A 13276-nucleotide genomic window follows, 5' to 3' on the forward strand; every position below is an offset into this window, starting at 1 on the left:
ATATATATATATATATATATATATATATATATATGACAGCCCCGTCAATAGTCCCGCTTACGAGAGACCTCTCGGTTTAAATCGCTGAATTCCACTCCGTCAGTTTGAAATTGATGCCTTTACAGAGACCAGTACCCGAATGCCAGCGGAGACTGCCTTATGAGTGTATGGGGCCTATATTTCCCTTTCAATAAAGACCGGAATGTAAGTAGAGTATTTCAAGTTTTCCTACAATAGTCGCAATGCACATAAGTTTATTTATAAGGTAGTCGAGGATCCCGAACATAACCTTCCGCTGACGCAATAACCCTTCGAAAATAGACTCCATTGAAAAGAAGTTACTGCTGTGAAAAGGTCACAGTAGACTAAAGCGTCATTCGCGATTGGTTGGGTGAACCAAAACCGACTTTAGTAGTCTAGTGAGGTGTGCATAAACCAACAGAAGTTCGAACTTAACGCGGGAAACGTAGTGGAGTTCGGTGACCAGAGCACATTCGTTTCGTTTACAGGAGAACTTTCGTGATTACCTCTTTGTTTACTTGTGTGATAGACAGGGGGGCTGAGTGTGCTTAGCCGGTGAATGTACAAATCTCTGACAAAAGTGGTTGCACGACCGATCACCGGTTCGAAATTCCTACTTGGACTCAAAATCGCGCGGTCGCTCTCATCTGTTCTCATGGCGTATATGACTAAAGTGGTTGACTTGGGTTGACCCACGGTTCGAATCCGTTCGGAGTATGACTAGTTTTGAACTGTGTGAGATCCCAATTACAGAGCCCGCGAGGTCGATTGTTTTTCCCCATATGTGATAGACGGCTTCCACGATCGTCTGTTGGGGAGCTCATCTAGAAGAGCATATTCCGAGCTTCTATTTTGGATCGCTAATGTTCAGATAGCTATGCGAATAGGATATGCATTGAAAAAAGGGATCAAAGAGAGGAAATTGTTAACCTTATCTCGACATCGCTATCCAGGGGAATGTTGATAGCACAGGTTGCGTAGATAGTCGTTGTTCTGTTCACTGAGTTGGACTAGTTGGTTAAAAACGTTTCGTCACCAACCGAGGTAACATCATCAGTGCGTAATGAATTGGTGGGCATCTTGGTGCGTCCGTATGTAGACATTGGACAGTGCTTTGCTCGTGCTCATATGTCTTTGACTCGGGGGAAGGGAGAAAAGTGGCCTCTGATTATGATTGGTCGTTTGGATGGACGGTCCCGTTTGTCGGGCGTTTGGCCTTCTCCCTGACTGACTGGTCTCTGGATGACTGTTGTCTCTGAGGTCTAACTTATTCCCCATGATCTTTGGCCTTCGGATCCCACGGTTACTATTGGTGGTTGATCAGCTGGCCCTTGATCCGTTCACCGAGCTTGGCAATCAGCTTGCAAAAGTTTCACCACCAATCGAGTTGACATCACCATGCATGATTGGTTGGATTATTCCTCCTTACCTGCTTCAGGTTATATAGCTGCCAAAGGCTAGCCGACTTCTGTTGCTATGGTTGGCTGACAAGAATGCTTCTTTCTCGGAATCTCATTGGTCCGTTTCAAGTTGTGTTGCATTGTCATCTGTATTTCTCGTATTCAATTGGCGCGTTAGATAGTTTCTCATTGAGGATGCATCCCAGCTATAAGTATATATTTCCAGTAACCACCATTATTGTCAGTCCCCTTGAGTTGTGTGATTAAGTTGGTGATCCTTTGCTTATGGTGGTACTTGGATTGGTTCTATTTCTATACATCAGTTAATTAAGTTTGTGACGTAGTACAATGCTTCTAGGATCTCCTTCACGTGTCATGTGTTTCCGCATGACAAGACCTCAGCGCTTTTAGATTGGACTTGTGTCCTCCATGATTGTCGTGTAGTGAAATCGGATAAAGTGTATCACACTTTCCGGTTGCAGCATTGTGCTCTCTGATCCTCGTGGGCACATTTTTTCTTGTTTGTCCAGCATAGTAGTTGTGACAATCCGTGCGGTTAATTTGGTTAACAGCATTGTTCCTGGTCGACCTTCTTCGGTCAAATTCCTCAATTTAACCTTCGATTTGTGGGTTACCAAGGCTCCCTTCGGTCGCAGTAGCCATACTGCGAGCTGAAATGCGTTTTGGATGTACTTTAGGACGATCTGTTTGCTTGTCTGCTCATTTTGTTGTTGCTATCGGTGGCTCTATTCCTTAAGATTTTCCTGATGAAATTTCGTGAGTAACCGTTGTTTGACGACTTTGCACTTTTGTATCGCCCCTATCTGTACTCCTTATATTGCATCCCCTGATATCAGTTTCCGTTCTTCTCCGTAATCTCTTCGTTGCGTGTTAGATTCCTTGAAAGCTTGTGTAGTTGCGTTGGCCAGTAGTCTGAATAGCTGCTTTGCGAAGCGGTTAATGCGATAGACCGGAATGCACTTGTTGTGTACTCAACAAAATTTCAAAATATTGCCGGTGGACACGACTGACTGTCGAATCATAATCCACCCTAGCTGACGAGTGCCCCGTGGTTATGTCACGGTGATCGTGGTTCGCATTATTGTTCGTACGTTAACATTTCAAGTCGTTTTAGCCGCGTTTTTGTTTCGTACCTTTTTGTTTTGTTAAGGAAATGCATGACCAAGAGAAAGCACATCTGAAGAAATTCGAATCACTCATTCCCCGCTATCGAGTGCGGCCAACCGCTTTGCTTCCATTCTGGAACGTTGCCGGGCTGGCTCTGGGTGTTGGAAGTGCTCTATTTGGAAAAAAGGCGGCAATGGCCTGTACAGTTGCGGTGGAATCGGTCATATCCGAACACTACAACAGTCAGATACGAGAGCTAATCGAACACGATCCAGCTGAGTACGCTGAACTGCTTCAGGTACCTTGTTTGTGTGACTGGTTGTTTTGTTTGATACCATTTGGGTTGAACTATGGTATGACCACATCGAAACGGCAGGTTCTCATCAATACAATCCCATTCATAGCAGCGGACAAATACAATTTGAGAGCATACCCTGACCCATTTTGTTCGCTCAGATCGAACCTATGCGTGAGAACGGCCCAGTGTATTGTGATTTACTTAGCATCGTTGGAACGTACAATGTGTTCGAATTGTCACTGGCACAAACCTTGTCGATCCGGGGTACGTTTTTCAAAGGGAGGAAGAAGTTTATGCGTTTTTGCAGCTATTATCTAGAGCCATACCACCGACAGGGTGTAAAGTTTCACTCCAGGACGAGCGGTATTTGAACACGCCAGTTGTACCTCAAATAGAGAACATTCTTAGCTTTAATGCTTTTTGATTGTCCTCTAATGGTTGTCATCTTTGACGCTAGTGTTCCACTGTGAGACCACTATGTGAACTCTGAATTGGGATCACACTCATCAGTTTCCGCATCCGTGGCACGAAAAGTATGCATCAATGGGTCTTAAGTTTCCTTTCTAGTACACTACAGCTCAGTCGCCGTCCGACTGAGGTCTCTGCTGACGAACCATGTGGGTTGTCTGTTGGCGCCAGCGAATTTGCGTTGATATTGTTATATCTGCTGATTCGCCAATTCTGAGGTATCTGCTGCTGACGCGCTCCAGCGCCTAGTGCCGGAGAAAAGACTCACAGAAGGGAACACAACACATATATTCCGAACAAGCGAGTGCGAGAGCGTGAGTGCGTGCGAGTGCGAAAAGTAAGTTCTCAAGCTATTTATCGGAAGTACACTGTCTGAACTTGGTCTAGTGCTGACGCACACGGTCTGGCTCCGGTACGAGGCTGCGACGCGCTGCACATTACGGGGGCGTTGTCTGTCTGGTCAACATCTAGCAGAGATGAGAGTCTCGGCAGGTTTCGGGTATTCAGTGGTTGCTTTCAGGAAGCTGACCTTCCTGATGGATATGAATACCAAAGGGATGTTCGGTGATGTGGCCTGTTCATGTCGTACTCGTGGTGGCCTTTAGTCTACTCAGAAATATTGTTTCTCATACGGCCTGACGTAAACTGGCGAGTGTGCGGTTTGTCGGCACAGAATGGAGGTTACGAAAATCTGGTTAGTGCTTCAAAATATTCCTAAAGTGACCCCATTGATCCTTCATGTGCTTGGCTAGGGATACCACAAGATACGACGATGAACCGAGATCCTCGGTATTCACGTTGACAGTTTCTTTGCAGACTATCTGATTAGAGGTGTAGGCATCCAGTACTAGGCCTCTCCTCTTTGCAATTTTGAGCCTTCGTACACACAAAATGACCTTCAAACAGGTCAGCTTGAGTGAATGGTGGGTGTTTCAACGGTGTTTTTGCTGTTAATGCGGATGATGCCAATTGGAGAGATGTGTTCCCGGAGACTTTCTCGGGCATCATGTTTTTGTCTTCTGCTTTAAAAGAGTTTACTTCTATTGAGGCACATATCTGTAGGCTTTATCCATATTGTCATATTGGTATAAAGTGAAATACACATGGGAGAATTTGACAGGATTTGATTTTGCTATGCAAGACAGGACACGAGCAACGATTATTGTCACACACACACACACACACACGAATGCGTGTTGAACTGGATGTGTAAGTGAACTGAAAGGTAAAGTGATTTTTTAACCGAAGACTTGGAACCGATGGGAGTGTGAATGCTACAACTGCCGACAACCAAGATAGGAGTTCGCGTCACTCCGTATGTTTCACCGGTTAAGTTTCGTACTCGAGAGCCCCTTTCGCTCAGCTTTGTGCTGAGAGAAGATGATCATAATATGGTCAGACCTTAAAGTGCAGCCCGGAAGTGTGAATCAAGAGACTTAGTCACGGTGGTGTCTTTCAGCTCCCAGTTTGAGCATTCAGGTTGGTGGAAGCACAAACGGCTAGAAATAGGGGGAGAAATATGACTCGCTCAATAGTGTCTTTGCACCGTAGCTTTCGTTTTCGGTAGGTGACTGTCCAAAGTGCCCGGTAGAAAATTATGGGAAATCCGGTTGGTCTTTGCCACACTTCACCAAGAGTTTCCACGACGAACCAGTGCATGCAAGCTTTGGCCTTTACTGTAAGGTTCCTGTGGTAGCTGGCACCATCACAATCTAGCACAATCGAATCACTGCCTCTCCCCAGGGGTTGTCCTGGTGTCGAATGTGCGCGAGTGGATTACTGTAATGAGCCACCAACGCAACTGTCTTCATTTTCTTTATCTCAATACTGTAGAGGTAGGAGGCTACACAAAACCTGTAGTGACAGAAACACGTTACTAGGTAACACGACCATCCGACAACCTTTCGAATTCGGTTGAACGTTGAATCATGTGGTATTTCACAGCGGAGAAGTGAAGATCAGCGTGTGCTAAGATCACACAATCAGCATAGTTCATCTGTTTTCATCAGTAATGCAGATAAACACTGGAATCACTGCAAACATACAAGAATCGCCCGATACAAAGAACCAAAGAACCAATCAGTAGGTGGACCAATCACAATGCAGAGTTCGTAATGGCTTTCAGCAAAATCCTTTGTACCCTAATATTTTGCCGAATAAAATGAGACCCTCCATGAGTGGATTGAGACCTTCATTGATTTCCATTATCGCAGTAAATTTTTGGTCTCTGGTTGATACAGCATGCTACTTTTCATGCCCTGCCTCTGCGTTTGACCAGCTTCGACCGATTGTTTCATCTATGATTTTAGACCTTGACAAAATTTCGTGATGAGGAGATCGAACATCATGACATCGGATTGGCTCATGAGGCTGAGCAAGTGAGTGCTTACTAAATGCCCTGTCTCTAGCCTTGAGTTTCGTCGCCACCATTTTGGTCAATTCCTTCGGGGAACATAGAACATTCTCTATGGTCAAACAGTCCCTAGTGAATGTGAAAGTTCCAAATTCGTGCAGTGCACTGCGACGTATAAGCACCTTTTTGCACGTGTTCTATCTCCGTCTCTCTTAAAACCACGTTCGGGTTGTGAGTTGCTCTCGCGGAGTCTAAGCGCACACTGTTTCTGTTGCCGTTCTTAGTTTCCGAATCAAATAACAATGAGTAGTATTTGTGCCGGAACACTTCACTGCTCCGGGTCCTTCTTCCGTTTAATCTCTTGGGAAAGAGGGCTTGAGGAATTTTTAACCCTCAAAATGTCATAAATGAAAGACCCAGTTGGGTTCCACGTGGGTTTCTCGTCAATGGTATGCAGATGAGTGTATTTCGCTAGTTTCGTGCAATTCGGCTTCAAGTAGAAACGGAAACTCGGAGATCGCGCCTACCTGATGAACCCAAGTAGGGCGAAACCGGTCGTGAGTTGTCGGATATCGTATTACGTCTATTTTCGGCCTCATTTTTGGGAGTCTGTCGAGAAGTATCCCTTTTCAGTCATGCAAGTGCTTGCACAAATTGATGTTCAAGCCTTTTTCAACTGTCCGACGGTTGCTTAGTCGAAATGAGCCTACAGAATTGACTACGTGTCCGGTTGATGGCTGTGCGATTAGCACAAATAGCCTTTTGATGCCAACTGTCAGCCAGATGATTTGGGGTATCTATAAAAATTATCCAGGCAGCTTAGAGATAATTTAGAATCCTGACAAGTTCAAAGCTATATAGATTGCCTTCCGCTTCTCAGTATTGCACCGACAGAATTTTGTTCACTTCACTTACATGAGGGTCACTGTATTCAGTTTCAACTGATTGCGCTTTCGTCTATGATGCTCGTTCGGTGAATAGCTGTCGTGCGACCCGAAAGAAACACTCTAGGCAAGAGGAATCGACAAACCAGGATAAGTTTCGAACCGCAAACCCTCCGATCAGTGGCGTCGCCCCCTTAATGACTCGGATATCTCGAGCTTCTGCTGAGCTATTTCTAGTTCAGCACGAGTTGGATGGTCATGTTCCATGGGCTTGGGGCACCTGATCGTTAAAAGAAGCATCTTAGACGGAAGTTCAGTGAACTACTAAATTTGGGACGGATGCGTCACCAGATTAGTTTACGAGTTTATGCATGCGGCCGATTTCTCATTGTTTGTTAGACTACATGGTTCATAGCTGATACTCTGCGTCCTCCAACAGCGTGGCTCCGCGTTAACCGTCATTGCTTCAGGCCGTTTCAACCCTCCATCGTGTTACCCGCACAACCGACTTCGGATAGTTGGGTTCCACCTGCCTTGTTAATCCAACTAGTTCAGTTAAAACTAGCCGTTCGAAAGTATTGCATATCCCTCTTGTAAAGTCCCGACAATCTGCTAGCATTCAACTCCCTTATAGGAATATCTGGATAAGTCCACTACGCACTTCAAAATTGGATTTCCACGTACCGGAGCATTCACGTGAGTCCTAGTTGACGCAGCTACAATCACCACCTTCCGTGAAATGAAAATACATAAATGTGTTTTCTATAGAGGAGAATGTCGGTAGCTCAGGTAGCGTAGATGGTCGTTGGCTTGTTCGCTGAGCTGGGCACTTTGGTTGCAAACGTTTCATCACCAATCGAGGTGACATCATTTTTCTATAGGGAGAATGTCGATAGCTCAGGTAGCGTAGTGGTTGCGCCTAACCCACCGCTACTCACAACTACGCACTGATGATGTCACCTCGATTGGTGATGAAACGTTTGCAACCAAATTGCCCAGCTCAGCGAACAAGCCAACGACCACATACATGTGTGTCTACACGTCTTTCGGACCGTAGCTTTGACGACAACTTATGGTGTGATAGAGAAAAGATTGTAGGTGACTCAGGTGTGCAATTTGGTTTTTGCATTTTTCGCGGAGCTTGACAATCTTACGGCAAGCATTTCACCATCTCTAATCGACCTGACGTCAGTGTTTAGTGTGTCGATAGAATGTGGTAGTATAACGGTGTGTTTGAGTAACTCAGATACTTACCACTACTTACTCCAAGACTGATTAGCAATTTTTAAATGAGAACACTGTGGTTTACCAGGCAAACCTCAATAGATGTAATAAGTATCACGTTAAATCGGTTGGAAGGAAGCAGCAATAAACGAATATGAGGCGATTGCCTTTTCTGTTCCCGGACCCGAAGATAGACATCGTGGAAGCAGTGAAGATCCTGGCACATAGAGCTACAAAACAAATAAAAGAATTTACGAAACATTGAGGCAACCATCACATTTTAGTAGACAATCTGTGTATCTGTGTGACTGAAGGATCGCTAGCTCTAACAGAACCGACAATCGGACGGGTGGTGGCAGCAACTCAGACAATGGGGGCACAACATCCACTCAAAGGTCAGCCCCGATCAAAAGAACAGGTTTAAACAATGACGCAACCCTGCTCAACATCTGACCGGGCATTAGTGGCAACCAAAAAATAAGTTCTCCGAAACCTTGTCGTTTTCGATGCAAATGTTGGTCTCTGAGTGTTTATGCAGGCAAAATTTCAAGGTCACTAAGCACTACGGAGGGGAAACGAATTAACAGTAAAGTTACTCATAATGCTGATTGAAATAATTGATTTTGATTTGAACTTCTTTAAGCATACGAAAAACGTGAAATGAAGCGATGCAGGGTTTTTCATCCCGAAGATAGCGTCATTTTGCTATAATTTGGGTAAACGCACTTGTTGTTTTGGGTTGGTAGGCCGCGACAAGATGGCATGCACTGTTCAGTGCATCCACAGAGCATCACCAATGATATAATGGTAGGTGTTTGCGAGATTTGCAGAACTCACCTTTACAGTATTCTCCTCTGGACAGTCCATTTCCTGTTCTGTGCAACTATTCAGCCTAGTCCACATCAAATGGAAGAAGTATTGCGGTGCCTCACCAGAACGGGAGGACAGGGAAAGCACTGTTAGGAAGGTGACGTGAACGTGGAAATAGCGGTAGTTGTGCGCATGAAACTCACCTTCCCCGTGTACCAGATGGCCTAATGCATCATGCGCATCACAAGCAACAGTGTAGACTACGAAAAATTTGGCCATCCTCTTAGTTCTCAGTAGATATTTGGAGAGAAAACAATTTGACCCTACGAATAAACAAAATTCCAACGCACATTTCTGACAATGAACAGCGCCGGATTTTCGCAGCTCAATAGCGCCAACAGATGGTACGATATTTGCTCAGTGACATTTTTAAAAATTTAGTAACTAGTAAGTGGGTTCTCACGATGACGCCACAATAACGTATCTCATTGTGAAATACTGGTATTGATCAGCCGATACCCTGTTCAATATTGACTATTAAAATTGTCCATTCACTCATCTACTAGAATGTCGTAAGTAGTTTATAATTAATTCCCTAATGCGTGTCAAAGCGTTGGGACTATTGCCCTTAGACACCTCTTAAACGCGTTTGGCCAACTTTTTACGAATTACTGGGTTAGTTTCGAGACCGCCTAAATGCAGCGCGATAACGTTCATAACTTGCGGCAATATGGACTGTAATGTTTACGGCAGTTGCTTGGCGACTGACTGCAGTTCCCCATGAGTTAATAGGCGAGTAGCATAACTTCGGCACAAAAACATGCATTTACTTACCAACGTTTTTATCCTGTTCACGGAAAAACAAAATTTAGAGTCCTGCGAACAGAGAAAAAACTTCATATTTGAAACATGGCATTCAGTAATGATCATCCCAGGTGTTTCAAAAATAACGAAAAATTACAAGGTACCTGCCGGCTCCCTGAGCAGCCATCATATATGAGCCAAATCAGGGTATGATCTGCGCACCCATCGAATAAATTTAACAAGTTTAATTTGAATTGGCATATTTTTCGCTAATCATTGGATTCCTTAGATATATCATTTAGTGCTACATTTCCACGTAAAAGTTTGCTTCTGGCGCCTGGCGGTTTCCGAGAATTTTTTTGTGTTTTAAGCCTCAACACCAGCCCATACATTGATACCCGGCCATCGTACGCCGCATCCCGCTTCAGCTTCAACTGAAGGTCAGCTAGGAATCTTAAATTTCTCGTCCGGATACACAGAGCAGAGCATCATTTGACAATAGCATATAAACTCCGGTTGTTTGTTGATAAAGCTCTTGCTTCAAAGTTGCAGAGGAAGCCGAGTGCGTAGTTCCTAACATGCCTCCCAGTCCGATTGATTTAATCTCATCCAAAACATCCTTATGATATCGCTACCCTTTTGGTTAGAGATTCATACAATGGTCCTCAAGCAAAGCGCACCCCGGTGAATTGCGTAATCTGTTGTTTGTCGAGTCTTGTTTTAAATTGGAAGCAGCTTCTGGACTTTGTAGCCGGTCGTCGTCTTTTCAACCAAGAGTCGACGCGACCGGTTCGGAAGGTTCGAAATTTAGGTAACATAACTGGGCCTACACATTCCTCTGTATACCAATTTGGTTTTGACGGGAGGCTTATCTGGAACACAGCTGAATTTCTCGTTAATGATGCTCTTGTTCAGCTGAATGGGCTGCACCAGGCCGTCTCATGTCTCAGTTGGCCGAAAAGTTTTCAGCCACCTTACGAGTAGTATATTACGTCCATGTAAAGCAACGTAACTTCACACGAACTGGACGCTTTTATCCCAAGGGTGTAATTTTTCGTTTCGGGGCTCTGCTCAATATTTGGCGCACAATCAAGTCTTACTAGTATGTCATGGAACAGTGAATCATCGCGCATTATCCCAAAACGATGCCATCTGTCATCAATGGCCTAGTGTTCTTCGGGGGTTCTCAAACACTCAAAGTCTAATATTTGATGCCGGATCCATAATTAAATCCATTTTTTAAATTTCGTTTGCTTGTTTTGTTTTTCCTTAAGTTCGGTCTCTTTTGTAGTGCTACCCTACTCCGCTTGACACAGCTTTGAATGCAATTTGTTCGATTCGATGCATAGTGGTTTTTAGCGAAATAGTCTATAGTGAGTAAAGTAACAAAGTGGTACGATGTTTCTCAGCTGAAAGCAGTAAAGACCGAAAACACAAGTTGCTCTACATGACCGTCCTGCATTCTCCATACATTCTGTAGTAAGTCGAGGAATATATTTTCCATAACGCATACCATTTCGTTATATCGGTTTCTGTACTCATCCCGCTTTGATGGTTTTATCGTTTTCCCTATTGTCTCTTACAGGCGCCTGCGTATCAGTTCTTTTCGCAACTCGTGAAGATGGGTTGTCGAGCCAGCATATTTCTAGCTGAACGGATCTAGATACAAAACACTTGCGCAAGAGGTTTTTCTTCGGCCCCCTTGCTCGACGTTTCGGTTGTTTCTCTCTTTCCTGTCATCCTCCTGACCTACACAACGACATACCCTGCAATAACTTGTCCGTCCTCATATTTGTTTCCAACGCGCCGCTTATTCAGATTGCGCCATCCATGAGACATCGCTCCACATTTGAACGAACCATGATTTCTATCCATTTTGTTCATTCCGGCTTTTTTGAGCGGAACCTCAGCGTCATAAGACGATCTTTTTTGTACATCCTTACAGGACTAAATATATCTCTTTATATCGATTCATCATCCCTACTTGTGCTGCGTGTTTTGGTGCCAGTCTAGGGGTACAGTCACGCTGACATGGACTTTACTCATTCGCTTCTCGCTCCAAGACCAAAGCAATACCCACTGTGGTACAGCATCGAATGTATTGTCTTCCTGGGTTATTGAATCTCGGTGACAAGGCCTTCGACAAGAACAAGATACCTTTCAATACGATCTTAGTCGTCGGTACAATGTAATCAATTTCCTGGTTCTCCAAATGTGCATGATAATGCGTAATCGTTCTTTCAATTTCTTTGGGCAGTTACTCCCGAGTCTGGTGCGCACTCGCTCGGGACATTCCAACTTTACACGGAGGCATTTAAAAGCATCCTGTGCGGACTTATTGTGATTCATTTCGAAATACTTGTTCCTTTTTTCATGGTTCAGATCTTCCTCACGTCCGTCTTTGTATGCGTCCATCTCACAACCCTGATCTGCATCCATAACCGCTCATGAATTTTTTACCTGCCGGACTAATTTTTGCGGATCTTTTGCGTACGCGTCACTACCTGTTGCATGCTCACTTTGTGTCATCTCCATGTATGCGGTTGCCGTGTCGTTTCCACAGAATTTTAGCTAAATCCCGAAACAATTTAGAGGCATTTAAAAGCATCCTGTGGGTACTAATTGTGATTCATTTCGAAATACTTGTTACTTTTTTCATCGTTCAGATCTTCCTCACGTCCGTCTTTGTATGCGTTCATCTCACAACCCTGTTCTGCATCCATAACCGCTCATGAATTTTTTACCTGCCGGACTAATTTTTGCGGATCTTTTGCGTACGCGTCACTACCTGTTGCATGCTCACTTTGTGTCATCTCCATGTATGCGGTTGCCGCGTCGTTTCCACAGAATTTTAGCTAACTCCCGAAACAATTTAGACGAAACTTGTTATAACCTGATGTGTGTGTTTGTATACGTACTTTTATACATGTAGTACCGCAGTTTGTTGGGAAATCTCAAGGCTGGTTAAGTATTCTGCGTGTATATTGCACAATACCAAAGCGCTCTATAATAGAAACAGTAATGTCAAATCAGGGTTTCAATAAAATAGAAACGATCTGTTCACGTATAGCTCAATTGAGAAAAGGAGAACCGAAAGAGAGGATTCACAACATCCCTCAACCGGCTGCTCCATGTAGATCTTCCCCTAACGACTATACGGACTCATCAATTTCGTTCGCAGTACGAAGAGACTTGGAAGTTGCAACAGATATTTGGTCCTGTAAAAGAGGTCTATCCATGCCGAAACCCAGGAAACACTGCAGAGCTGTTTCATTTCAGAGCTGGGGATCACCACCAGTGTGCATCTCATGAAATTCCAAGGGAGTTGGAGCTCACAACCCCGCGGCCAGTAGTGGAGACTAAACCAAATGAGCGACTGGTCAGCGATGTGATTAGTTTAAATTCTACAGATGTGGGGACAACCACCAGATAATCAGAGCAACTTAACATACGCAGAGAGCGCGTTAGGGCTGAACTGGCGGAGCATCCTGGGCGTGCGCTTGTCCAGACCTGGGGGACGAATTGCACATTAAGCGGATCGTACTATCGACTTCCTCTGATGTAACGGGCTCGATCAAACTCCAGTCGGATGGTACTACTACGCGAATTGGACGGCTATCCATGTATTTTCCAGCTGAAAGCACCCGCTTCCAATACTGCTCGGCGTCCAGGGCTCGATCTCCAGTCGGATGGTACTACTACGCGAATTGGACGGCTATCCATGTATTTTCCAGCTGAAAGCACCCGCTTCCAATACTGCTCGGCGTCCAGAAGTAGGCCGCAGTTACCTTTAGATCCTTCCATGACCTACCAAGACAGCAGACGCTGCATCTTCCCGTCTTTAGTGGTATAGGCTCCGGATGGCGGCGTAGTTGGCTCGGCGGAT

General features: G+C 44.6%; 2 protein-coding genes across 2 annotated transcripts in view; one reads left to right on the forward strand and one right to left on the reverse strand.

Moving 5' to 3' along the window:
- The window catches only part of T265_15259 (hypothetical protein), a gene marked incomplete at both ends in the record, with an annotated part of 17413 nt that extends 5085 nt beyond the window's left edge, over nt 1–12328 (forward strand). Inside the window, 3 exons of the mRNA XM_009177310.1 lie at nt 2593–2847; nt 5625–5693; nt 10976–12328. Coding sequence (XP_009175574.1) covers nt 2593–2847; nt 5625–5693; nt 10976–11053 — 402 coding nt within the window. The remainder of the gene's footprint in view (nt 1–2592; nt 2848–5624; nt 5694–10975) is intronic.
- Nucleotides 7896–8865, reverse strand: T265_10831 (hypothetical protein; the record flags this gene model as incomplete). The annotated part of the gene is made up of 2 exons (XM_009177311.1): nt 7896–8006; nt 8614–8865. 2 exons carry the CDS (start codon nt 8863–8865, stop codon nt 7896–7898), a joined length of 363 nt encoding a protein of 120 aa, XP_009175575.1.
- Nucleotides 12329–13276: the final 948 nt, after the last annotated feature.

The sequence above is a fragment of the Opisthorchis viverrini genome (genome assembly GCF_000715545.1).
Source record: "Opisthorchis viverrini unplaced genomic scaffold opera_v5_415, whole genome shotgun sequence".
In the NCBI taxonomy this organism is placed as follows: Eukaryota; Metazoa; Platyhelminthes; class Trematoda; order Opisthorchiida; family Opisthorchiidae; genus Opisthorchis; species Opisthorchis viverrini.